Source organism: Lynx canadensis, chromosome D1 (genome assembly GCF_007474595.2).
Source record: "Lynx canadensis isolate LIC74 chromosome D1, mLynCan4.pri.v2, whole genome shotgun sequence".
Classification (NCBI taxonomy): Eukaryota; Metazoa; Chordata; class Mammalia; order Carnivora; family Felidae; genus Lynx; species Lynx canadensis.
In genome coordinates, this window is record NC_044312.2 from 111026728 (window position 1) to 111051833 (window position 25106).

General features: G+C 58.5%; 1 protein-coding gene across 1 annotated transcript in view; it reads left to right on the forward strand.

Moving 5' to 3' along the window:
* The first annotated feature begins 2087 nt into the window (after window positions 1-2087).
* The window catches only part of LRP5 (LDL receptor related protein 5), a 105596-nt gene continuing 82577 nt past the window's right edge, over window positions 2088-25106 (forward strand). The window contains exon 1 of the mRNA XM_030331115.1: window positions 2088-2167. Within this exon, the coding sequence (XP_030186975.1) occupies window positions 2104-2167 (64 nt within the window). The 5' untranslated portion in view covers window positions 2088-2103. The remainder of the gene's footprint in view (window positions 2168-25106) is intronic.

Below are 25106 nucleotides of genomic sequence, written 5' to 3' on the forward strand. Positions count from 1 at the left end.
GTGGACAACTGGGGTCACAGAGTTCCAGCAGACAGAAGAGCATGTGCAAAGGCCCTGAGGCAGGAGTGTGCCTGCTGTGCTGGAGGACAAGCCAGGAGGCCATTGTGCCTCGGGCAGAGCGAGGGAGAGGAGGGACAGAGCATTAGGAGGTTGGCGAGATAAAGGGAGGGATGCGGCCAGATCAGGCCCTTAGGTGCCATAAGGCCTTTGGCTTCTTTTCCGAGATGGGAGTCACAACAGGTTCTTGAGAAGAGGAGGGAATGTGGTCTGGCTTGTTTCAACAGGCTCACTCTGGCTGCTGTAGATGAGGCTGAAGGGGGTCACGGCAGGGAGTGGGAACCCCGGCAGGGTGTGAGAGGGGTTGGTAGTGGAGGGGGCTAGAAGAGCGAGGGAGTCTGCACCTGGCCCCAGGAGAGGCAGCCAGGCCCTGACGTGCTGTGCGTGGGGCCTACATGAGGAAACAGCGAGGGTGTTTGCTACCTAACTGCCCCCCCCAATGGCTTCGCATTGCTCTCGTGATAAATTCTTGACTCCTTTTCCAGGGCTGGTATGCGCGGGGCCCGGCTGGCTTCTCCTGAAGCCGCATCTGACCCTTTTCACCCCCACCCGCGGCTTCTGTGGCCTTGGCCTTTGTGATCCCTCCTACAAGTCCAGCACCCAGGCTGGCTCCTGCCCAGGCCTTCACTCCTGATGCTGTCTCCGCCTGAAGGGCTCTCCCCACCGCGTGCCTGTTCCCGGCTTGTACCCTCAATGTCCCTCCCTCCCTCCCTAAGTCACAACGTCCCCAAACATTGCAGCCCAACGCCACCCGTGTTCCATGGCGTTTCCTCGTAATCTGTTAAAGGTGTTTCGGTCTTCTGTTTTAAATTTATCTGTCTCTTGTTTATGTTTGCCTCCCCCTCTAGAACACGAGCCTCAGGAGGACGGAGACCGTGGCCTTGACCGGTAGCTTTGTAAAGTTGTCACAAACACACGAAGAGTGCGCACACCCTTGACTATGTGGGTGTTCATGTGGGTTACAGCCGGCTCTCTCAGCACCTGCGAGGTGGGCACAGCCATACCCATTTTCTAAAGGAGGAAAGACTACCTGGGGGGGTTACATTTCGATCTGCCCAAGGGCACACCTGGTTCCAGGAAGCAGCAGATCTGGAGTTGGGACTTGGGCCCAGCAGCCCCAGGGCCAGGGCTTTGCCCCCTCTCGGCCCCCCCTGCCCTGCGCCCCCAGGGCCCAGAGCTGAGCTGCAGGCTCAGGGAGCACAGAGCCGGGAGGATGGGGGTGGGGGGTGGGGGCTCCCTTCCATGTTTGCTTTCTGAACCAAAGGAGAGGTCTGCGATCCCAGAGGGGCGGGAAGCATATTTGGAAGAACAGTGTGTCTGCTGCTTCGTGTACCGTAACTAATGTAGAGGGGATGTATTTGGTGGAGTAAAATAACCCGAAGCCCACCCCCCACTCTCAGCCCCTGCGGCTCGAGCCTCTGTCCGTCCTCAGCCTCTGTCTCTGACTTGCGGGCTCCCTCCTCTTCCCTCCTCTGCCCTCCCCGGCAAGAACAGGTGTCTTGGGGCCGGACCCCGCCCGGGCGGCCGCGGTCTCGGGAGAGCGCACCGACCTGGCTCTGGGCTCCCGGCTGCCCCGCCGCGTGCCCTTCCCGCGCCCCGCCCCCCTCCCGTGCCTCAGTTTCCCCATCGGTCAAGGCCGGGTCCCGGTGGCTCCACAGGTGACCCACCTGCTTCCGGAACTCGATCGGAGGCGGGGGTGGGGGTGGGGGGTGGGGGGTGGTGGCCCGGAGGCCCCCCCCCCGCGGGCTGTGGAGCCCGCGCCGACCCCGCGCCCCCGGGGAGCCCCACGGGAGGCGGGGGCGCGGGGAGGGCCGCGGGCCGGCTCCGGGGGGCGCCCGCGGGAGGGCGCGGCGGCGCGGGGGGCGGAGACGCGGCGCGGCTTCCGCTCCCGCGCCTCCTCCCTCCTCCCCCGCCGTCCTGGTCCGCGGCGCCCGAGGGGGGGAGGCGGCAGGCGCCGGGAGACGCGCGAGGAGCGCCGCCCGCCGCCGCCGCCCGCGCCATGGAGCCCGAAGTGAGCGCGCGCGGGCCCCGCCCGGCCCGGACAACATGGAGGCGGCGCCGCCGGGCGCTGCTGCTCGCGCTCTGGCTGCAGCCCTGGCCCCCGCCGCGGGTAGGTGGGCGCGAGCGCGGGGGTACAATGGCCCGGCGGCCAAGTGCGCGGCGCGACCGAGGCGACTTTGCAACGTTGAGGGCGAGTTGGGGCGCGCGCCGCGGGGCCCGCCCGCCCGGGGGGTGGGGGGGAGCCGCGCGCAGTGGCCCTTGGTCCCTCGCCCGCACCGGGCCTCCTCCCGGGAAGGCCGGGCCCCGTCCCGCCGGGGCGATCCCCGCCCCCCCACCCCACACCCAGGGGCCTGCAGACGCGGGGCGCGACTGGGCGGCGCCGACCCCGCCAGGTGCGGCGCGGGCGGGTCCTCACCTGCCCGCGGCCCCGGGGCGCGCTCGGCGGTGCGGCCGCGTGTAGCCGGCCGGGCGAGGCCGCCCTGGGACCGTGCGGACCCCGGGCCGCGGGGCCCGCGCACGGCGGGGACTGTCGGCCGGGAGGCAGGCCTCGCCGCCCTGCGTCGCGGACTCCTCGGCGAGCCCGTTTCCGATGGCCGCGCGGCTGGCCCGCCGGCCCCGAGAACTGATCGAAGTTGCACAGAAAGTTCTCAGACCCGGCGCCGGGCGGCCTGGCCTGTCGCGCCGCCCCGTTTCGTCGGCGAGGCTGTCGGTTTCCGAGCGGACCGACACCTGCCGGGTGCCCGGCGGACCCGTGGGGCCGTTGCCCGCCCCCCTCCCTCCTCCCCGCGGTGGCACCCGGCCGGTGTCCACCCCGGGGGGTGGCCTCGTGGGGCCGCCGCGCGGGGTGACGTGGTCGCGGAGCGCGGCGCGGTCGGGAAGCGCGCGGGTGCCTCGCTTGTGCACACCCTGGGGGACAGATCGAGGGCCCGGGGACCTTTCAATGCAACTTTCGGTGTGTCCCGCGGGGTGGAGTTGAGGTCAGGAGGGCTCAGGAAACTTAAGCGTTGTGAAACGCTACACATGTTCTTTTAATTTGGAGATTGCCATGTGGTTTTGGAGCAAATCTCTCGCTACCTAAATCGTTCTCTTCGGACGTGAGTGTTTTGTTTTTCTGGAGTGTGGCTGGCCGCCTTGGACGGGGCCGCGGAGTCCTGGGCTCCCCGGGCTGCCGTGTTGCTGCCGGTAGCAGTTTTTTGGGGGGTGGGGTGGGAGCGGGTGGCTCAGGTCCCTTTGTCTGGGCCTCTTTAAGGCAAACAGCTGTCTCCCTGAATATTTCCAGTGTGGACATTGCAGGGAGGTGTCCCGGCCAGGCTCTGTGGTCACATTTCCCAGGGCTGCAGCCCCTTCCCTGAGGTTTGGGGGGGCGTAGAGGGGACAGTTTCCTCCCGTCCGTTTGCCTCCCAGCCGAAGCCTAGAGAATGTCGGCGGTTTCACCCCAAATGTATCTCCCTCCGGAGTGGGTTTACATTTCTCAGCCATGTCTGATACTAGCAAAACAAGGTGACGACAGAGCAATGACAGTATCTGGGCAGCTCAGACCAACGCTGCTGCTTTTCTTTCCGGAAATGCCTGGATCACGGAGGCAAAAGGTTGTTTTTTTTTTTTTTTTTTTTTTTGGTGGGGGGGGAGATGTTTGTTTTAAAGGTGGGGTTTCTCAGCCAGCCGTAGTGCTTTTCACTTCGGTGCAGTTTGGGATTTCCTGTCCCTTTTGGGGTGACGTTGCTGGAGTCGGATGCCTACCGTTTTGTGGTTCAAGCCCCCAAGGGGAAGGAATCACGTCTGTGGAGTTCAGTCGCGAATGAGGCAAAGATAGAGTTGATCATTTTAACATTAGGAAGCATGTCAGCGTGAGGGTTTTAGATCCCCGGCTAATGTGGCAATCCGATCCTAAAATGGAAGGAGGAGGAAGCACCCTTTCTGCACCACTGTGTTGACTGTCCCCGATTTCTGCGTTAGATTTCTGCGTTGGTCCGGAGTGGAGCCAGTAAGCTGGCACCTAATTATTTTTCCTGATTGCTTCCTGTTGCAATTTGAAGCTGTGAGCCCACGGAAATGCCTTTGTTTTAGTGGCCCCGGTGCTGGGAATGGCTTTTCCCCGGCTCAGCTCCACAGGCCCAGACCGCTCCCCTCTGGCCCCACAGCACTTGCTGTAGGACCACCTGTCCAGGACCCCCTCTCCGCCTCCCCCCACCGCCCAACCGCCTGTGGGTGGTTCCTGTAGATGCCTACTGCCCGGCCCACTGGAAGGGCCCAGCAGGTGGGTGCTGAGTTAACGAAATGCTGGGCGGAGGCCGGAGGCCTCCGAGAGAGGAGCCCCCGCCCTCCCCACTGCCGCTGCTTTTCGAAAGCAGGGCCCACGTGCTTTTAACTCTCCCCTTCAAACCCAAGAATTTACCCAGTCCACCGGTATGATCCCACATTTGCCGTGGAGATCCTGTCGCATTTGGAACCCATTTAATTTCAGCTGCGCTGTTTCACCGCTCAGGCATTTAGCAGAATTTGCACGCTGCTGGGGGTGGGGGTGCAGTCAGGTGAGGACTCAGCAAGGCCTCCTGCCCCGAAGCGAAGCGTGGGGGCTTTGGGGTCAGACCAGCCTGCGTTTACGTGCTCGTTTACGTGCTCGGGAGCTGTTTGGCTTTGGACGACTCCCTTGGCTTCTCTGTGTCCAGGGTCTTCGTCTGGTTCTCCCCACCCCCCACCCCAGGCGGTTGGGACCGTCCCCTGCCGGGGGGGCCTCGGTGTGAGACCGGTGGCAGCTGAACTGCACTGCCTCTTGTGTGATGGAGTCCTTGATCTTTCTGGCCGGGACGTCCAAAAGCCGTATTTCCACGGTCTGGGTTTTTCTTCTGCAAGCGACCTTGGGCATCTAGTCCGCTGTCCTGACTCGCTTATTGCCGCAACGCTCGCTTAGTGTCTCTTGAGGTGATTGACAGGGTGGACGGAGCCTGAGTACTCAGGGTCTGTCGTCAGCCGTGGTGGTTGCCATGCGGGGGAACTTGCGCCGCTGGGGCCACCTTCGTGTCCCTCAGTTTTCTCTCCTGTAAAATGGGATAATAATACTTCTGACCGCTAATTCAGTGAGTTAACACCTGCCTGGCACCTGGTCAGCTCTTAGGACTCTTTGGCCCCTGGTGCCGAGTAAAGCGCGGGGCTAGAATGGCAGATGAGTGTGCCTTTGCCGTCAGAATGTTCTGCCTACAGGGGCGGACAGGCACGCAGAAGCTGGTTGTGCAGCTATGGGAGAGGTGGGCCCAGGGGGGCTCTTCCTCACTGTCCCTGAGTCCCGTCCTCGAGGACCAGGTGGTGTCCTCCCCCGAAAGAGGCCAGATCACGACGCAGAGATTGGACGTGATCCAGAAGGCAATGGGAGCTTCTGGAAGAATTTAGTCCGGGGGATAGGAAATGCGGCTGGAGCCAGAGGTGATGAATTGATTTTTTTTTTTTTTTTAAATTGAGGTGAAAATCCTGTAATATCAAATTAACCTTTTTAAAGCATACAGTCCACTGCCCGTAAGTACACGACTACACTGGGCAACCACCGCGGCAGTCTGGTTACAAACGTGTCCACCTCCCCAAAATAAAACCCCACACCCGTTAAACGGCGAGTTCCCATCCCCCACCTGCCCCCAGCCTGCTGTCTGTCCCAATGGAGTTGCGTGTTCTGGATGTTTCATATACATCGTGTCATACGACACGGAGGCCTCTTGCGTCTGGCTGCTTGTGTGACCGCGTGTCACGTTTTCTGGGTGCTTCCGTGTGGTAGCCTGTGTCAGCATTCCGTTGCTTTTCAGCGGGGTGGGGGGGGGGGAAGCAGCGGTCACCGTGTAGATCGCATCGTGCTCATCCGCTCACCCATAGATGGATCGATCTTGGTTGGGGACCTCTCGGCAGGCGCGGGCCGCGGTGTCCCGAGTGGGGTGTGGAACAGGGCAAGCGGTTTCAAGGCCGGGAGGGAACAGATTTGTCCTGAGGTCCACAGCTCAGTTCAGAGACGTCAGAGCTGGTGGCTGAGGCCGGGGCCAAGCCAAGGGCCGGTGGCGGCCTCCGGGAGGGGCGATGCCGAGAGGTGGGCTTAGCGCTGTGTTCAGTATTGCCAAAGCCCTGAGAGACGCTGGACATTTGTAGCCTGTGCGGCTTCGGACAGTCACTTGACACGCTCTCGGATCGCGGAGGCGCTGGTGGCGGTGAGGGGCCGCGTCGGGGACCTGCTGGCACATTTGCTTAGAAAGCAGTGGTGTGAGACAGGCGCCCTGGGGGCTGTCCCGGGGACAGCGTGGGTCCCAGTGTGTGACCTGTTGAGACAGCGTCGGGGTCCCTCCTGCTACTGGGCCAGGCTGGTCTCTGCTTTCTCTTCAGCTCTGGGAGTGGTTGGCTAGCTCTTGGCCTTGGCCTTGGCCTCCGTTTCCTCACCCGCAAAGGTGAGCTGTGGCATCTGGCTTGTGGGGTTCAGTGAGCCAGTGTCCGTGCGGAGCGGCCAGGAGGCTCTTCTCCCAAGACAGGCCTCACTGGGAAGGACATAAAAAAGTCCCACCCTAGGTTCCCAGGTTTCCTTTCAAAGTGCTGGAGGGCATGGTCAGAGTCAAGGTGAGACCGCCTTGTGGGGAGGGGGGGGTTGGGAGGTCGGCCAGGAGTGGTGAGACCTGTTGGGGGTCTGGGTGTGGCACAGGCTTGTCCCCGAGGGGTGCCTGATAGCCCTGAAGCTGGCTGCTGACCCTTCCCTGGCAAGTAAGGGTGTCGCGCTCCCCCGAGCCATGCGGGGCCCTTGTGCATATATGTCCTGCTCATCCCTGAGCAGCCCCGTCATCTGTTAACTGGGGACGGTTAACCCTCCACGACCCCCCTCCCCGCCCTGCCGCCCGCTGGCCAGGGGAGCGCTCACCTCACATTCTTGGGGTGGCGGCAGCCGTGTGGCCCTGGAACCTCAGGTCCAGATGGAGTCCGTGCCCAGAGTCACATGTCCACTGTCCCGTGTCCTTCTTGCTCGAGGTCTCTCTTCCCCTGGGAGGTTTTCATGGTGAGGTCGCGGCTGAGCCCTTGTGCAGGTGGGGGGATACTGTACTTTCTGGGTATTTTCTTACCCGCTTCTTGGTTGGTATTTAGTGTACGTTTCTTGAGTGCTTTCAGTTTGCCTTGATGTCATTTTCTAGCGTTCAAGGGGAAGCAAAGGTTCGCTCAGGGGGGAGAGTGGTTTTCAGCCTCTTGGGGGTCTCCGGGGCGCCTGGTTAAGGCTCCTCTCCCTGGCGGGAGCCTGTGACAATGGCGCACACACACACTGGGCCCTTCCCTGTGGGGCCCTGGGTACACTTCCGTTCCATGAACCTCAGTTTCCTTTTTTATTTTATTTATTTTTTTTTTTAAATTTTTTTTTCAACGTTTATTTATTTTTGGGACAGAGAGAGACAGAGCATGAACGGGCGAGGGGCAGAGAGAGAGGGAGACACAGAATCGGAAACAGGCTCCAGGCTCTGAGCCATCAGCCCAGAGCCTGACGCGGGGCTCGAACTCCCGGACCGCGAGATCGTGACCTGGCTGAAGTCGGACGCTTAACCGACTGCGCCACCCAGGCGCCCCTAGTTTCCTTTTTTTGTAAAAAGAAACCAGCTGGCCCTAAACTCTGGAGGCATTTTCCCGCAGGAAGTTTTCCAGTTTTCTCCCTTCGGGGGTCTTTGGGGAGCGGGGGCGGTCTCCTGCAGGGAGGGCCTTGTGTGCCACACTCTCTGGGCCTGCCGCTCCCTGCTCCTGTTCCACTGGGCTGTGTGGCTTCCCTGAGGGTCCTCAGGGGTCCCCCTCCCCCTCCTGGGGTCCTGCACTGTCAGGTCTAGAGTATGGTCTCCCCAGCTCTGCCCTCCTGGCCTGTTTTTCCCCTGTTTTTTTTTATTAAAAATAAAAAACTTTTATTTCCCTCCTGGCCTGTTTTTCCCCCACTTTTATTTTTATTTATTTTTAATTTTTATTTTTTTTTAACATTTATTTACTTTTGAGAGACAGAGAGAGACGGAGCATGAGCGGGGGAGGGGCAGAGAGAGAGAAGGAAACACAGAATCTGAGGCAGGCTCCAGGCTCTGAGCAAGCTGTCAGCACAGAGCCCGATGGGGGCTCGAACCCACAAACTGTGAGATCATGACCTGAGCCGAAGTTGGCCGCTTAACCGACCGAGCCACCCAGGCGCCCCTCCCCACTTTTAAATGTATGATTCTGGGGCGCCTGGGTGACTCGGTCGGTTGAGCTTCCGACTTCGGCTCAGGTCATGATCTCACTGTTCGTGAGTTCGAGCCCCGCGTCGGGAGCCTGCTTGGGATTCTGCGTCTCCCTCTCTCTCTGCCCCTCCCTTGCTCACACTCTCTCTCTCTCTCTCTCTCTCTCTCTCTCAAAAAAACACAAACATTAAGTGTATGATTCAGTGGCATTGATTGCATTCACAAGGGTGTGCAACCATCACCACTATCTATTTCCAGAATTTTCTGTTACCTGAAACAGAAACCGTGCCCGTGAAGGGGGGTCACACCCCGTCGTCCGCTGTCTACGGCCCCCGGTAACCTCTCTTCCGCTTTCCCGTGGCTGTGGGCCGGCCCGTGGTCCCTACCTCGTCTTTGTGGAATCATCCCGTGGTTGTCCTTTTGCGTCTGGCTTATTTCACTCAGTGTGGTGTTTTCGGGGTCATCCAAGTTGCAGCGGGTGACAGAACGCCGTTCCCCTGTATGGCTGAGGAATGTTTCCCTGTTCGGAGAGGGCACGTCGGCTTTGCTCGTCTGTTCCCCTGCTGGCTGGGGACACCGGGCTGTCGACGCCTCTCTTGTGAACGATGCTGCTGAGGATGCGGCTGTGCACGCCTCCGTCTGGGTCCCTGCCTCCACTTTGGGGCGAACGGCCGGACGTGGGGTTGCTGGACCACGTGTCAGTCCGGGCTCGAGTTTTTTTTGAGGCTCCATCGAACTGTCTCCTTCAGCGTGCCGCCTTTTACAAGCCTAGCAGCGGGCGATTTCTCCGCGTCCCCGTCACCTCTTGTTTGGTTTTGTTTTCTGTTTTGCTTCCGGTCATCCCGGTCCCGCGTTGTGGTTTTGATTTGCGTCTTCCCGATGGCCGATCGAGCGTCTCCATACGTATTTGTCAGCCGTTTTCTTTCACACATACGTACAAGTATTTGCTTATTTTTAAAGTTTTAAATTTTTTTTTTCAACGTTTATTTATTTTTGGGACAGAGAGAGACAGAGCATGCACGGGCGAGGGGCAGAGAGAGAGGGAGACACAGAATCGGAAACAGGCTCCAGGCTCCGAGCCATCAGCCCAGAGCCCGACGCGGGGCTCGAACTCACGGACCGCGAGAGCGTGACCTGAGCTGAAGTCGGACGCTTAACCGACTGCGCCACCCAGGCGCCCCCAGTATTTGCTTATTTTTTATTGGTGCAAACAAGATGACGTTATTAAAGCAAGGGGATAGGACCCATGGACAGGGAGAGCTGCCGATGTCTACGGATATTTAAATGCGAGACACACACGAATACGTAGGAACGGCTGAACTATGTACCGCGGTTCCTGTTGCTTGTTTACTGCCTATGACCAGACCTTTAACACGTGTTGTAGCAAGTGGATTATGTTATTTTGAACACAGACTCCTATTTTACACATAAGCCCAATCACCGTCTGCCTGTGGCTGTAGCCTTTTTTACTTGCTACCGTATCTTCAGCATTTCCTGTATCTTTACTTTCAGATCTTTAAAAAAAATTTTTTTAACATTTATTTATTTTTGAGAGACAGACAGAGCACGAGTGGGGGAGGAGCAGAGAGAGAGAGAGGGAGACACAGAATCCGAAGCAGGCTCCGGGCTCCGGCTCCGAGCCGTCAGCACAGAGCCTGACGCGGGGCTTGAACTCGTGAACCGTGAGATCGTGACCTGAGCCGAAGTTGGATCCTTAACTGACTGAGCCCCATTTACTTTCAGATCTTTTTAAAAGCTACGTAGTATTTCATAGTGTGGATATAAAAGTAAATAAATAAACTTAATAAAATTTCTCTGTTGAGTTGTTCATCTTTCTCACTGATTTGCAAGAGCTATTTATTTGGCATGGAGAGTAACTCTGTGTTATATTTGTTCCAGAGTCTTCTTCTGATCTGTAGCCTTTCACCCATATTTCTGGTGGTTTGTTATTGTAAAGGCATTAAAAAGTTTCACGTAATCAAAACTCTGGGTCTATTCCCTTAAGCTTTCTGGGTTTTGTGCTTTGTTTCTCTAACCCCAGATTATAAACACCTCTTCCTTAATTTTTTTCCAGGGCTGTTATTGTTTGGTGTTTTGGTGTTATTGTTTGGTGTTATGTTTGGTATTCAGACATTGGTTTATCCAATTTTGGGGAGGTATAACGTGTGAGGTAGGGATCTGGACGGACCCTGGTGTGCCCCTACACCCCTATAAATGGATAGGGAGTTGTCCCAACACCTTGACAGAAAGGCCCATCATATCCTCATTCATTTAAAATACCACTCACACTTTCATGTGCAGTGTCCGCGGATGGCATGGCTCCTGATTCTGGTACCTTGTGTCCTGCTCCGTTGACCCGTTGGTGTCTTTCTGTACCAGTGTGCTCTTTTTTTTTTAAATTAAGTTTATTTATTTACTTTGGGGGGGGAGGGGCAGAGAGAGAGAGAGAGAGAGAGAGGGAGAGAGAAAGAATCCCAAGCAGGCTCTACACCGTCAGCACGGAGCCCGACATGGGTCTCGACACGGGGCTCGAACCCCCGAACTGTGAGATCACGACCTGAACCAAAGTCGGCCGTTTAACCTACTGAGCCACCCAGGCGCCCCTCCGGGGTGCTGTTTTAACCTCTGTACGTAGCATCGTAGTGTATTTCAGGACTGATGATGCAATTCCCCCCTTCATCGTTGTCTTCGGAAAATTGTGTTGACTGTTCCTGTACATTTATTCTTTTGTGATACGCTTCAGAGTCAGCCTATCAGGTTCCATCCTTTGAGCCCTCGATCCGGCGACGGTAAACGGTGACGTCGGACGGGTGTCCCAGGGCTGGGCTCGAGCAGTGGTCTTCGACAAGCAAGCTGGTCCTTGGCTGTGGAAGTAAATTCGCAAGGAGCCAGCCTTCAGGTTTTTGCTTCCTGTTTGCACGTGGGGTGCTTCCGAGGTGACATTTGTGCTGGACGGCCTGCAACGCTCCTGCTTCTGGGCTCCCTCACGGCCAGCAGCCTGCTCGGGAGACAAGCTCTAATGCAACTAATTCCAGTGTTAGCCCGGAGGCGAATCTAATTACCGCGTAAATTACTGCTCCCCTCCCCTGGTTCCCTCCAGAACAAAATGTGAGTAACTTTAATTTCTTACCTGGGCTGCACCCCTTTATTAGCCCAGATGGGGAGGCGGTACCTGCCTAGCCAAACTCTTAGGAAATTGCTCAATAGGGTATTAAAAGCCGCCCGAGCGCGTGGCCCCGGCCGGAACATGTCAGCCGGGTGCCTGGGTGCCTTCCAGACTGTTCACGGGCAGCCGGGTGCCACCTTGGACTCTGCCCTGCGAGGTGCAGGCCTCCTCCGTGACCCGAGCGGCGTCCCACCGCAAAGTGGCTTCCAGCAAGATGTGCTCTCGAGTTGCTGTTGCGGGGGCAGGCCGTTTCTCTGGACTTTCCCCCCGAGCAGACTCTGTGCGGAAAGGGGACTGGAGCGGGCGCTGTCTCGGACCCCCAGGAGTCCTCCTCGCCGAGGCTGGAGCGTGCGGCTCCCTCTGATGCCCCTTCTTCCTCTGCGATGCAGGCCCCGGTCTCCGGGTGCTCCTTTCCTCTCCACCCGCCCCGCCCCGGCCTCACCTGCGGGCCCCCCACAGGGGCGGGAGACTACACCAGCTTCTAGCGGGTGTCCGGGAGCCTCCCCCTCCCCGTTTACCGTTCACTCCGGCCGGATGACGTCTTCCGCGAAAGCACCACCAGTGTCCCAACATCTGAAGTTGGAACTTTCTGGCCTGCTATTCCATGCTGCCCCCAGGCTGGCTTTAGCCCCCTCCTGTGCTCCCCCGGGGGAGTTGAGTGCTTCTCCAGACAGATCTGTCTCCTCGGAGTCTGGAACCTTCCGTGGCCAGCCAGCCCGAGGGGGCTTGGGGACACAGGCCGTCTTCACGTTTGTCCCTCCACCTGCTGTCTGGTGTGGAGTGGATGCTTACATGCTCAGGAGCTGTCTCGGGGTCCCCAAGGCCTCGTCTGTCCAGGGAGCAAATCTTACCCGTCCTTACTTCCTCTGGCCCCAGATCTGCAGCATGGTAGGCTCCCACCGCATCACGATATCCAGCCAGCGCTGCTGTGTTTCCCAGGGTATAGAACACCCGTCCTCCACAACAGGAGGCCTCTGAGGCCAGGCGTGGGACCCACTCCCCCAGTAGAAACCCGTATTCCTGAGGTACGGACTCTGCGAAGGCCAGTGCTTCCCGAACATACTTAACCGTAGAGTCCTGTGTCCATGAAATAAATACCTACCCTCCCAGGGGCGGTTTGTGCGGGCTCTCGCGGCCTCACCTGTGTTCGCGCAGCGTCCTTTCCCGAGGTCAAAGCAGGATCGGCTCACAAGAGCTGAGATGCTGGATCCCCAGGCCTGCCAGGGAGCAGGCCCAGCCCAGGGGACTTAAATGTGCCCTCCTGGCCCAAGAGGTGTGCGGGGCCGGTCAGCTGTGGCCGCAGCACTGCCTGTCCCTGCGGAGCAGGTGACCACCTGGCGCGTGTCTGTGAACAGAGCAGCCCCAAAGCAGGTCTCCCTTTCCCCGGCACCCCCCCGCCACCGACCTGCCGGGCTGGGTACAGAGCGCCATGTCCCTAGGGAGGTCTCTGCCCATGTGGCCCCCGCTGAGGCTTTACTCGTTCTCATTTAATCCCTACCTTCTTTCTGGGGGCTTCTGTGCCGCCAGCCCTGGAGCGCGCGGGCAGGAAGGCCCAAGACCAAAGAACAGAACAGAGCAAATTTCATCCATTCGGCTTCCATTTCTAGTTTTTAAACCATTTTCGCTTTGTTTGGAAAGATTGTGTCCTTTGAGGAAAGCACCTTTGTTGAATAATAACCTTTTCTGCTTAACTGAGTGCGGCCCGGTTCTCGAGACCTCTCTGCACAGCAAGGCCTGCCCGGGGCCCCACCCACCGGAATGGAATGTGGCCAGAGGTGGGAACCCCACCACGCAGGCTGAGCTGAGGGTACTGCCGGGCCGGGGACTGGGGAGGGAGGGTGTCCACGGTCTCCCGGCATGAAATCACCGATCTTCTGGATGGCTGGCGCCTGGGAACTGGAGGAGTTCAGGGTTTTCCTGAGCCTCACTAGCTTGCGTCAGCAGAACAGGACGAAGAGGCAGGCGGGAATGCAGAGTTAGGAACGCGCTCTGATCCGTGTTCAGGGAGATCCTCCCTGTCAGAAGTGTCAGGGGACACGTTTGCTTAATTGTCCCCCTTCCTCTCTCTGTGGGTGTGGGGAAGACAGCTGGGCCTCCTTTCTTCTTGTCCGCCTCTATCTAGTACCAAAGGCCGGCTGGGTCACCGGCGAGTGCCCAGGCAGGTCACCCCACTGTCGCACTTGTGGCATGGTGTGTGTGTCTGTGTGTTTCCATCCAGCACCGCACCCCGCCCCCCCCCCCCCAGGCTCCCAGCAGAGTCTGTCTTGGGCCCCCCTCCCCGGGCTGAGGGCCTGCTGCGCCCAGCCTCCTTCCTTCCCTGCTGATCCCCCAGGTTCGCTGTGAACAGCTGAGGGGGTTGCCAGAGGAATCCCAGCGGGGAGCCCCCCCCCCCCCCCCCCCCCCGGGCCCGGGCCCCCCCCCCCCCAAGCCCCCGGCAGCAGCCGAGGCCGCCTCCCCCTGTTCTAGCCCCGCCCACATTCCTGGCTCAGCTCTCAGCTCTGCGGCCTTGGGCAAGTGAGTTAACTCCTCTGGGCCTCAGTTTCCTCACCTGGCCGGGTAATCGTCGCCCGAGGACGTAACGTGGCTGCAAAGTGCTTAGCAAGGGGCTGGCTCCTGGTGAGTGCTCAATAATTATTATCTATTAGGGCTGTTATTACAATCGTAATTGTTATTCTCCAGGGAGAGGGCCCTCAGGGGATTCTGGAGTCAGGTTCAATTCCAGCTAAGCAGTGGCTTGGCTGAAACCATCTTAGCTCAGGCTCATTAGAAGGTGGAAACTGTTTTGGAATAATGGCCACATTGAGCCCGATCACTCTGAATTTGCCGCCTCGCCTAGGTAAAGCCTGGCAGGCCTGGGCTCCGGAAGCCGTGGGGCTGGGCAACAGGTGCACAGGGCTGTGTGGGGCGGGATGCTTCCTGGACCTTTGCTCTGTCAGAGGTGTGGCCAGGGGGCGTTTTTGCTCTGTTCCTTCATCTGGAGCGCCCCCCCCCCCCCCCCCCCCGCCACTGATTCCTAGGTGTGGCCAGCACACCCCCTGCCTCTCCCTCCCCAGAGGAAGTTATCACGGACCTCGATTTCTTCTCTCCCTGTGCCTGTCTTCCGACAGCCTGCTCACTGGCCCGCCTGGCAGGCTCTGAGGACCGGGGCTGGGGCGACCTCTCCAGTGCGGTGGGTACCTGGCCGGCCAGCACTCATCTCCGGTCCTCTGTATCTGTCGGTCTTCCCGCCCCATCAGCTTCTCGCCGAAGGCAGAGGAGGGAGCCCGGGCACCGAGCCTTCCCCCTCAGGTGAGGTGCCTGTTCCATCTGCCTTCCCCGCCCTGGGCTGCGGATGGTCAGTGCCTTTGTCCTGGCCTGCTGACGGGGCCCTGTGCCCAGTAGGCGCTCTGTGATTGGTGAGAGGGGCTGCCCTCCAGCCCGTGTGTCAGGCCGGGTCGCTCACTGCCACCTCCCTCTCTTCTACAGCCTGTGGGAGGGGAGCAGACCCCGCAGCCCTGAGCTTCTGGCCCTCCCTCCGCACCTGCCCTCTGGCCAAGAGCCGAGGTGGGACCTGCCCATCCCTTCCTGGGCCTGAGCTGGCTTTCCTGACTTCCTGTTGCCTCTAGCCCGAGAGTAATTTAAGCCTTTAGCAGGTGCTTCTGTGTGCCTGGCCCAGAACTAGGCCCCTGGAACAGGATGAACGCAGGCAGGCAGCGGCTCTGTCCTCGCGGCTGGCCCAGGCCAGACCCGGGGCGGGGTTAGAACTGCCCCTCAGTCAGTAGTGACTGTGCTGGAGGTGAGGTGTGCAGGGGGGCCCCTCTCCACCCCGTGCCTGTTAACCCGGGCCTGGCTCCTGTGCTATACGGACTCTGGCTTCCTCAGTATTGGTCACTCCCTCTCCGTCCGGCACGGTGGCCTCTCTCCCTGCAGCCTTTGCCTTCTTCTGTCTGGCGGGTCCTTCTCCTACTACTTTGGCCTTCACACCAGCCCTGGAGGCAGGGAGGCTAGCCGCAGATGGTCACCAGAGAGGCTCAGAGCATTGACCTAGGTGTGGGGAGAGCCGGTGAGGGGCAGGCACCCCTCCCTCCACCCCAGTGCTCACTGCTCAATGTGTGACAGGGACGTTAGGCCCCGTTGTGAGGGAGACATTTAGCTCCACGCGTAGAGTCCCTGAGGCACCCATGAAGGCACCGGGTGGTCCCTATGAGGGATTTGAGTGTGGATTTACATTCTTGGGTTGCTGTGTGGGCTGTGTGTGTGTGTGTGTGTGTGTGTGTGTGTGTTTTAAAAGTAGGCTTCACGTCCAGCATGGAGCCCAGCATCGGGCTTGAACTCACAACCCTGAGATCAAGACCTGAGCTAAGATCAAGAATCCAACGCTCAACAGACTAAGCCAGCCAGCTGCCTCTGCTGTGTGGTTTTAATACTTGGTGCGCCCACACCCCCTTCCTACAGATGGGAGCGTTGAGTCTGAGGAGAATCGGAACCCTGTGTGGGGTTGCCCCGGGATGACCGGTGGGGGCCTGGGGTGGGAGCCCCAGGGGTGAGCAGGAGGGGCTCCTGACCTGCCCCCCACCCAAAGCCGCACTCCTCTGGGACCTACTGGCTCTTGCTGTGCGAAGCCCCAGGCTGCTGATGCACCTCTCTGTTCCGTTCCTTCTCCTCCCTGAGGACAGAGGGGTTGTCCTGGAACAGACAACCCGGGTGTGTGGTCAGGTGGTGGAAGGCCACAGTCCCGAGGGGCAGAGGCTGAGGGGCTGGGCTTCCTCGTTGGCGCGTGGTAGGGTCACCGCAGGGCCTCGGGGGCTCGTCTGACCCTTCTGTGGGGAGACCTGGGGGTCATTCAGTGGCCCCGTTACACAGAATGAATGAATTTCACGTACTTGTCGCTGATTAGTGGAGGGTGACCTCGGGCAGGTTACCCAGTCCCCCTGTGCCTCTGTCCCCTCGTCCGCTTACCTAGGGCCCGTCCGAACCCTAATTTTGGGCTTCTCCGCATTGTTATGATCCTCTAGACCCAACGCATAGCTGGTTCCCAGGATGATCAGAGCTGGTCTCCGGTGCCGAACTTCATAGGGAGCCCCCAAACCTGCATAAAGTATTCAAGACTGAGAGGTCCTGGCTCTTCAAGGCACGTCAGTGCCCGGAGAGGCTTCCGAGAGGCTTCAGCAGGGACCAGGAGGCCAGAGGCTAAACCACGTTGAGGATGGTTCTTGTCCACTCCGCTCTGCCTGGAACAGAGGTGTGGAGAGCCTCAGGTCTTTGGGCTGGCTCCCGGCAGCCGCCTCGAGGCCTCGGCACCCAGCGGGCTGCTTTTGTTGCAGGAACAGTAGGTCACTTGAAAGCGGAGCCTCCCGGTTTTGCCCCATAAAAAGGAGATTTTGTGGCGTGATGGTAGATTTTGGCACGCCTTTATTATTATCATTTTTTGCAACACGTAAAGAAAATAAAAGCCGGCACAAAGGTATGTTTGTCTCTGAAGTGCGTTTCCTTTCCCAGATGTTCTTTTCTGCCAGTTCCAAAATGCATCCTGAGCTCAGTTCGCGTTTCCTCTCTGCGGCGCACAACAACTCGATCTCTGTGACCACATGGGGAAGACGCGGCTTCCTCGCCGGTGGGCGTGGGGGGGAGGGCTGCGACGGTCCCACCGTCTCCCCCCTCAGCGGAAACGACCAGTCCGTGCCAACCCGGTTAGAGACCCCGCTGACGGTTGCGGGTTTCGGCGGTCTTGCTTGTCCCGGGTGGCAACTGGCAGGCTGGGGGCTTAGCGGTGCCCCGGTGTGCACCTGTGTTCCTGAGTCTCGAGTTTGCCGTGTCACCGCGCGTGGAACTCTTGTGTCCGCGTGGCCTCGGCGCGCCCGGGACGTGGTATTGTCTCTGTGACTTGGGGCCGACCCGGCCCCTTCTTTCTTTCTTTCTTGCATCAAGTACTACCGGTCCCTGCCCAAAGGACAGGTGTCAGGGACACGGTGCAGATGCAGGGCGGGCTGGAGAGCCGGGTGGAAGCTGGTGGGCGTCACCAGACTCTGGCAGGGCCTCAGGGCTTCCTCAACTGATTGGCCTGTTCCTCTGACTTGAGACGGGTGATACGTGTGCGTGTGAACCGCACACACACACAGACACGCACATGCGGTACTTGGGTTGATTTCTGAGGGCTGTCAAGAAACCCGTAAAAGGGGGTGCCTGGGTGGCGCAGTCGGTTAAGCGTCTGACTTCAGCCAGGTCACGATCTCGCGGTCCGTGAGTTCGAGCCCCGCGTCAGGCTCTGGGCTGATGGCTCAGAGCCTGGAGCCTGTCTCCGATTCTGTGTCTCCCTCTCTCTCTGCCCCTCCCCCGTTCATGCTCTGTCTCTCTCTGTCTCAAAAATAAATAAAACGTTGAAAAAAAAAAAAAAAAAAGAAACCCGTAAAAGCTCGCAATTAGGACAGTTTAGAAAATGGTCTCCATTAAGAATGTTTACCGTGGGGGGCTCCTGGGGGGCTCCGTCAGTTAAGCGTCCGACTTCGGCTCAGGTCGCGATCTCGCGGTCCGTGAGTTCGAGCCCCGCGTCGGGCTCTGGGCTGACGGCTCGGAGCCTGGAACCTGCTTCGAATTCTGTGTCTCCCTCTCTCTCTGCCCCTCCCCCGTTCATGCTCTGTCTCTCTCTGTCTCAAAAATAAATAAATGTTAAGAAAAAAAAAGAATAACAGAAATAATTTAAAAAGAAAGAATGTTTACTGTGGGGGGCTCCTGGGGGGCTCCGTCAGTTAAGCGTCTGACTTTGGCTCAGGTCATGATCTCACCGTTCGTGAGTTCGAGCCCCACATCGGGCTCTGCGCTGACAGCTCCGAGCCTGGAGCCCGTTTCGGATTCTGTGTCTCCCTCTCTCTCTCTGCCCCTCCCCCACTCACTCTCTGTCTCTCTCTCTCTCTCTCTCTCAAAAAATAAATAAACATTAAAAAAATTAAAAACATGTTTTCTATGGGGTGTGCATTTTTTCCTTTTTTTTTTTTTATATTTACTCATTTTTGATAGAGACAGAGAGCAAGTTGGTTGGGGGGGGGGGGCGGGGAACAGAGAGAGAAGGAGACACAGAATCCAAAGCAGGTTCCAGGGTCTGAGCTGTCAGCACAGAGCTCGACCTGGGCTTGACCTCACAAATTGCGAGATCATGACCTGAGCCAAAGTTGGACGCTCAACCGACTGAGCCACCCAGGCGCCCCTGGGGTGTGCATTTTTCTCTGGGGTATGCATTTAATGCAATCTTTAGTTTTTGGTTAATGCATCCTGCCTCAGAGCACCCATGGTACTAATACCTAGACTTAATAAGTAAAAATAGCTCATAGTTACTACCCATTCACCGTGTAGCAGGCGGGGTCTAAGGGCTGTTCGATTGACTCATTTAATCCTTGCAGCGGCTCTGGCGACTGGGTGCCCATTATGTAGATGAGGAAACTAAGGCTAGGAGAGCCTGCAAAACTTGCTTGGGGTCATGCGGGGACTAAAATTGGCGGCCCCAGGCCCCACTGCCTACCCCTTAATTGCCATTTGAATTATAAAACTGTTTTCTTTCATCTGTCAAGGAGAAAGGCTGCAGAGCCCCCGGTGCATTTAAATAGGCGACTTCATTATAAGGGCGTGTGGGGAGGACACTGAGGCCAGAGGCTCTCCTGGGTGGCCTCACCTTCTGAGTGGCCACCTGGTGCCTGTTTCCATGGGGCCTCAGGGCTTTGGATGGAAGCCACTGCCTCCCCATCCGCTGGAATGGGCCCCCGAGTCAGTCTCTGCCATGGCCTTGGGCCACTTCCGGGAGCGGGGAGCTGTTGAACCGAAATGCTATGTAATCAGAATGCTATATTTTGTCGAAAATAAGAATGTTAGTAACGGGCTGGTTTCTGGCAAGTCAAACTGGGACTTTGAAATACATATTTTCCCCTGCTCTGCCCCAAACCTTCTAATTAGCGCAAACGCACATTGGCAGACATAAATCAAATGTCATATTTCCTACAAACTTGTCCTAGGTATCAGTGAGTTGGTAGCATTCCGCGGTGGCTAAATTCAGGCATGCAGAGTGAGTGTGTGCGTGCGTGTGAGCCCGTGCACACGCGTGTGAGCCCGTGCACACGCGTGTGAGCGAGCGCACGAGAGAGCTGGAGGGGGAGACTGAGGTGGTGAGCCCTGACCGCCCGCTTCCTTCCGGCCCCCTCACCTGTCAGCACCTGCACGGTCACTGCAGGGAAATCTATATATTTGCCCAATTAAAGCATAGTTGGTAGAGGAAATGGCTTCATTTCCCTCACAGGGAAATCTCTGCGGGGCTCATAGCCACACCCTGACCTCCACCACTGCTGGGCTCCATTTGTGGGCTCAGTTTTCGAAAAGGCGATTTGTCTCAGGTGACCGGCCCTGGTGTGGGCTGGGTCCTCCCCTCCCTGGCCTTGGAACCAGCTCTGGGGTTTCGGTGCACTTCTGGGGCCAGGGTCAAGGACGTGGCCTTGGGTCAGGTGGGTCATTTGTGGTTCTGGGCGGTGTTGGCAGGGCTCGGATGCTCTGTTGCCCGTGTGGACCAATGTCCTGGAGCTTCTTGGGTCATTTGTACGTGGGGTGGTTTGTCGCAGACGATTTCCCAGTGACCAGGTGGAGAAAGCCTCTTTGGCAGGACAGACGTCCTCTCTGGCCAGAAGACCATGTGGCCCCACAGAGCCCCCAGCCTCGGTGGACATCAGGCTTCTTGTCCACGAAAGGGGGAGGAGGTGGCTGGGGGTGGCAAGTGAGTGTGCCGAGCTGGAGATGGCCAGCACTTGGGGACCTGTGGTGTCTGCCCATTCTCCGAGGATGTGTCCTGTTCAGTTTTACCTTTGTGTTTTCTGTTTCGCTTCACCTTCAGGCCGGTATTTTTTCAAAATGTGTCCCCTGGGCCAAAACTAAAAGGTGCTCTTTCATCAGATACATTTGGGAAATCCTGGGTATAGAGCATGACGTAGGTTTCTTCACTGCGGGACTTCTCAGAGCCTTTAAAATGGCAATTCCGTGCTAGACTGTGTCCCCTTCTCCCTAGGCTGGCTTTACAGGTTGGGGGGAAAAAAGGTCGACTACTGGTGTGTGAGCTGGGCTGTGCCCAAAGGGACACGGGACATCACCAGCACTCTTCTTCCCTGTCACCCTTGCTTTGGGGTGACTTCTTCACAGTTGTCCCCTCTGGGCATCCTCCCTGGTTTGCTGGCTGTGTGGAGTGGCCCAGCTTTGTGCCTGAATCCAAGGTCAAAGTAAGCTCTCAGCCACTCATGTCAAGAGACTTGGGGTGTCCACCTTTATGTTCTGTGAGGCTGCTTGTTGGTTGCTTTTGGGCTTTATCCCCCGAGATAGATCTGGGTGACACGTGGCATGGTGGCAGGGGGTGGAGGCAGAAGCCAGCTTAGGGCTGGGGTTCTACCCCTTGGCTCCGCCCTTTGCTGTGTGGGCTTCAGCTGCTGGAGGGATAACCCCCCCCCCCCCAAATAAAGCTTGCTCCTCCGTCAGGGCCAGGGGTGGGGAGCAGGGGGTGTTATGAGATTGAACTGGGTTAAGGTAGTGCCCATCCCTCTGGGGTCTGCTGTCCCGTGTGGGAGTTGGGCTGGGGGCCGGGCTCCGGGGAGCTGGCTTCAGTCGAGAAGGGGTTTCTGGGGCTTGCGAGGCGGGAGGCTTGATGACCCTCCGGCAGTCATCCCTGGAGATGTCCTGGGCTGGGGTGACCCCCTGCGGGGTGGGACTTAGGGCCGCACAGTCACCCCTGGAAGGGTTCTGTGTCACACGGGCCAGGGTTGGGACCCTCAGAGAGGCCCTTGGGGGCGGTGGGCTACCCCAGCTGATACTCAGGGGTCCTGCTGGCAGGCACTCGGTGGGTCTGTGCCAGGTCCTGGGCCTTTGCTTGTGCCCCTGGACTTTCCCGAGGGGCTGAGCCCAGGCTGGTCCTCCGCTCTGGCTGGAGCACCCACCTGCCTGCCCCCGGGCACGGCCCCCCTCGTGCAGGGGATAGTGGGGACCCCCAGCCCATCTCCCTGTTTAATGGAAACCCTTTGATGAGCCTGTGTCCTCTAGGCTTCGTTCGCCCTGAAGTGTCTGAAACTTCAGTTTCTTTGTATCTCTCGCAGCTGATTTCTTCTTTCCTGCTCCGCCCCCCGAACCTGCCCCTGTAGTTTCCTGTTCATCTGCTTCCCTGACCTTTGAAATGTGGTCCCTGCTCGGGAAACTTGCCTGGACCTCAGGGTTAATTAGTGTGTGTGTGTGTGTGTGTGTGTGTGTGTGTGTGTGTGTGTGTGTGTGTGTGTGTGTGAGAGAGGGAGATCAGTGTGACAGCTCGGGGACGGCAGAAATGGGGCGATCGAGCTGGAGAAAGGGCTGTGAGCTGTGCAGGGAGCCCAGGCTGGCGCGGCCTGTGGATGCGGGAGCAGGTGGGAGACGCCAGGAGCCCAGCAGGTGACAGGCAAGCCTGGAGGGCAGGGCACTGACCCACGTGGCTGGGCTGGGACAGGGAAGGCGGGGTGAGAGGCCGTGGCCTTGGTTCTGCGGCCCGTGATGTGCGTAGACCTTGGGAGAGCAGCTTGGGGAATGTCCGCAGCTCACCGCCTTAGCCCAGGTCGAGAGTAGGTGTTCCACTGTTCCGGAAGATTCCTGGAGCTGCTTTCTAGCCTTCCCCCGCCTGCCCTGCCCCAGGAGGCACCGCTCAAGTTTTGTCGGTTCTGAATTCCCCACCCTTGTGGTTGTAATAAAAGCTCTTTATAGCCCGAGCAGCCTTGGTTTGGGGATAGATAAACAGGCCTTTTAATGGGTTATGTATAGTCTTATGCGAACCTTGGCTGTATCTGCTCTGGATTTGAAGCGAACTGTCATATTTATTCATTATTTTTGTGCACATGTCAACACACCCCATCGATGGATGGGTCATTAGCTGGATAGCACTGGAATGGGAGGGTGGAAGGAGGGCCCTCTGCCAGAACCAGGGGCAGCCTCGAAGGCTCACGTCCCCTTGGGCAGCTGGCCCATCCCTGCCCCGAGCTGGGCAGTGTCGCAGAGGACCCGGCTTTCACCCGGGCTCGGTGAGGGACCCGGAGGGGCTTGTGGGTAGGAGCGGCTGCAGGCACGGTGGTGGAGAGGGTGGGCTCTCCTCGTCTCCTCTGGTGGGAGTGGGGGCATGGAGGGGAGCCTGGGGGGGGGGGGGGGGGTGCGTGACAGGTCAGGTGAGGAGGGAGCCTGGAGAGCAGAGCCGTCCCGGAGCGCCCGGAGATGTCACAGAGGGTTCCACCCCGGCTCAGCCCATTCAGGCCGGCAAGTTTGAGTTTGCAGAGCTTTTCCATAAAAGGCAGAACATCTGTTCAGCTAAAGGAAACCCAACATTTTATTATTGCTGTAAATGTCAAGACTCCCCTGGAGAACGTTGAGGCCGCTGCGGAATGTGTCGCGGAGCGGAGCCCGTCGTCACTGGGTAGAGAGAGGCTGGAGACGGAAGGTAAGACTGTGGCTGGGATCGTGGTCGCCGAGCCGCGAAGGGCGGGAGGGTGCGTCCCTGGTGCCGGGGGGCCGGAGGCGCGGGGTGGGGAGGTCCCCGGCTTCGAGGGGCTGCCCGCGTTAAAGGGAGTCAATCGAGAAGTCGCCATGAGAAACCAGCGGTCGGATTTTGCTGAGGTCGGTGCTCGTGGTAGAGTCACAGCCATTTTCACATCCCTGCCTTCTGTGCTTGGCCGTCAGGTGCGTGATTCTTGCACTTGGAGGTGAGGGACTGAGCGTCTCTGAGCGCAGAGCTGGGGAGCCGAGCTCACTTACAGTCTTGGCGGCTGCACAGATTTCTCCTCGATCCCTGTCATTTTAGCCAGATCTGCGCTTTTTCGTGCATTTCCTCTTACAGGGGAAATAGAACTTTCCTGCCTGGGGGGGTGGGGAGAGGCTTCCACATTGCCCTGAACACTCCTCCCCCCCCCCCCCAGCCTCAGTGCCTTTGAAGTTTCATGCTTTATCATAACATTCAAGGGAATTCTGTAGTTCCTCTGTTAGCGTTTTTTTTTAATTAAGAAAAAAATTTTTAATGTTTATTTTTGAGAGAGACGGTGTGAGCGGGGGAGGGGCAGAGAGAGAGGGGGACACAGAATCCGAAGCAGACTTCAGGCTCCTGGCTGTCAGCACAGAGCCCGACACGGGGCTTGAACTTCTATGATCATGGCCTGAGCCGACGTCGGATGCTCAACCGACTGAACCACGCAGGCGCCCTAAATGATGGTTTGAAGTTAAGTAGCTAGGATTATATCTAAGTAATAACGTGCAAGACTGTATGGAAAAGTGATACGGTTTGTTAGAAGGACACTAAAGGAGGCGTAGGGGTAGGAAGACCATATCCGGGAGATGTCACTTCCCACCGCGTCGATCTGTGGACTCAGGGCTCCGTTCTTCCTTTCCTGTCCCGGTGCACACATGTAGGCTCCTGGCGCGCGAGGAAGAGGGGTAGTGACGAGGTGCGGCACGCGGGTGCCGGTGGTAGCAGGGCCTGGGGCTCCTGGCGTCCGAGAGGCGAGGCGGGGTGCGGCGAGCGGTGGCGGGCGGCAGAGACTGGGGGCACTTGGGAAGTCGGTTACGTTGAGCGAATGAGTAAATAGGTTGCCAGTCACAAACGCCAGGTTTCCACTTTGGAGAAGATACTGACACACCCAGAAAGGGGGGAAAGATCAGAAACAGCCCCAGGGCATTGGGTGACATTGCAGGGGGCACCCGCACACTCACGGATTGGTACCGCGTGTCGGACACGCGGAAGGAGATTCAGAAATGGCTCTGGGCGCAGGTGTGTATGAACGCGTATGCGTGTTCGTGCGGACGATTCTCCGTGTTGGCGGCAGTCGTGGTCTGCAGGGTCCCCGCGCAGGCTGGGTTCGCGAATACGGAACCGTCGTTCCTGGGGCGCAGGGTTGGGTTCCCGTGAACCCAACATCTTCCTCTGTCGACGAGCACGTGATGTTTCCCATGTGCTTTTGTTTAAAGACACCTTATTTAGTATATGCGGCTGGTGCGTTAGTGCCGAACGCGCGGCCAGCAGCGGGTGAGTCGTGCCTGGAGGAAGCCCGTCGAACGCGTGTTTTGTCTCCCAGGCACGCCGCGGCCTTCTTGCACGGAGGTGCGCTAGACGGCACTCGAGCGCTAGGCCTGGGGGCCGTTTTTAACGGTGACGTCCCCCGACAAAATGCACAGAAACGTGAACAGCATGGCACTAAGTAGTAGATCGTGAAAAGGGCGCTTGTGTGCAATGTGGGAGCGGAAACAAGAGGGCAGGGCGGGTGCTTGAGCCTGTGCACGTGCGTGTGTGTCTGCGGGCGATCCCAGAGGCTCCCCCGGTGACCTGGCGGTTGTGAGTACAACTTAGCGAGTGGGCAAGCTCAGAGATGGGATGTGTGGGTAAAAAGGGTGCCCCCCCCCCCATGTTTTTCTACCTCTGTCTCTGTCTCGCCCCGGAGGCGGTGACTTCCAGGTGGCGGTGAGCACACCCAATGCCCAGGTCTGGGCTTCTAAAAAATTTTTTTTTTTAATGTTTATTTATATTCGAGAGAGGGAGAGAGAGTAAGAGAGCATGAGCAGGGGAGGGGCAGAGAGAGGGAGAGTCAGAGGATCTGAAGCGGGCTCTGTGCTGACGCAGTGAGCCCAACATGGGGCCCGAACCCGCAAACCGTGAGATCATGACCTGTGCCGAAGTCGGACGCTGAACCGACTGA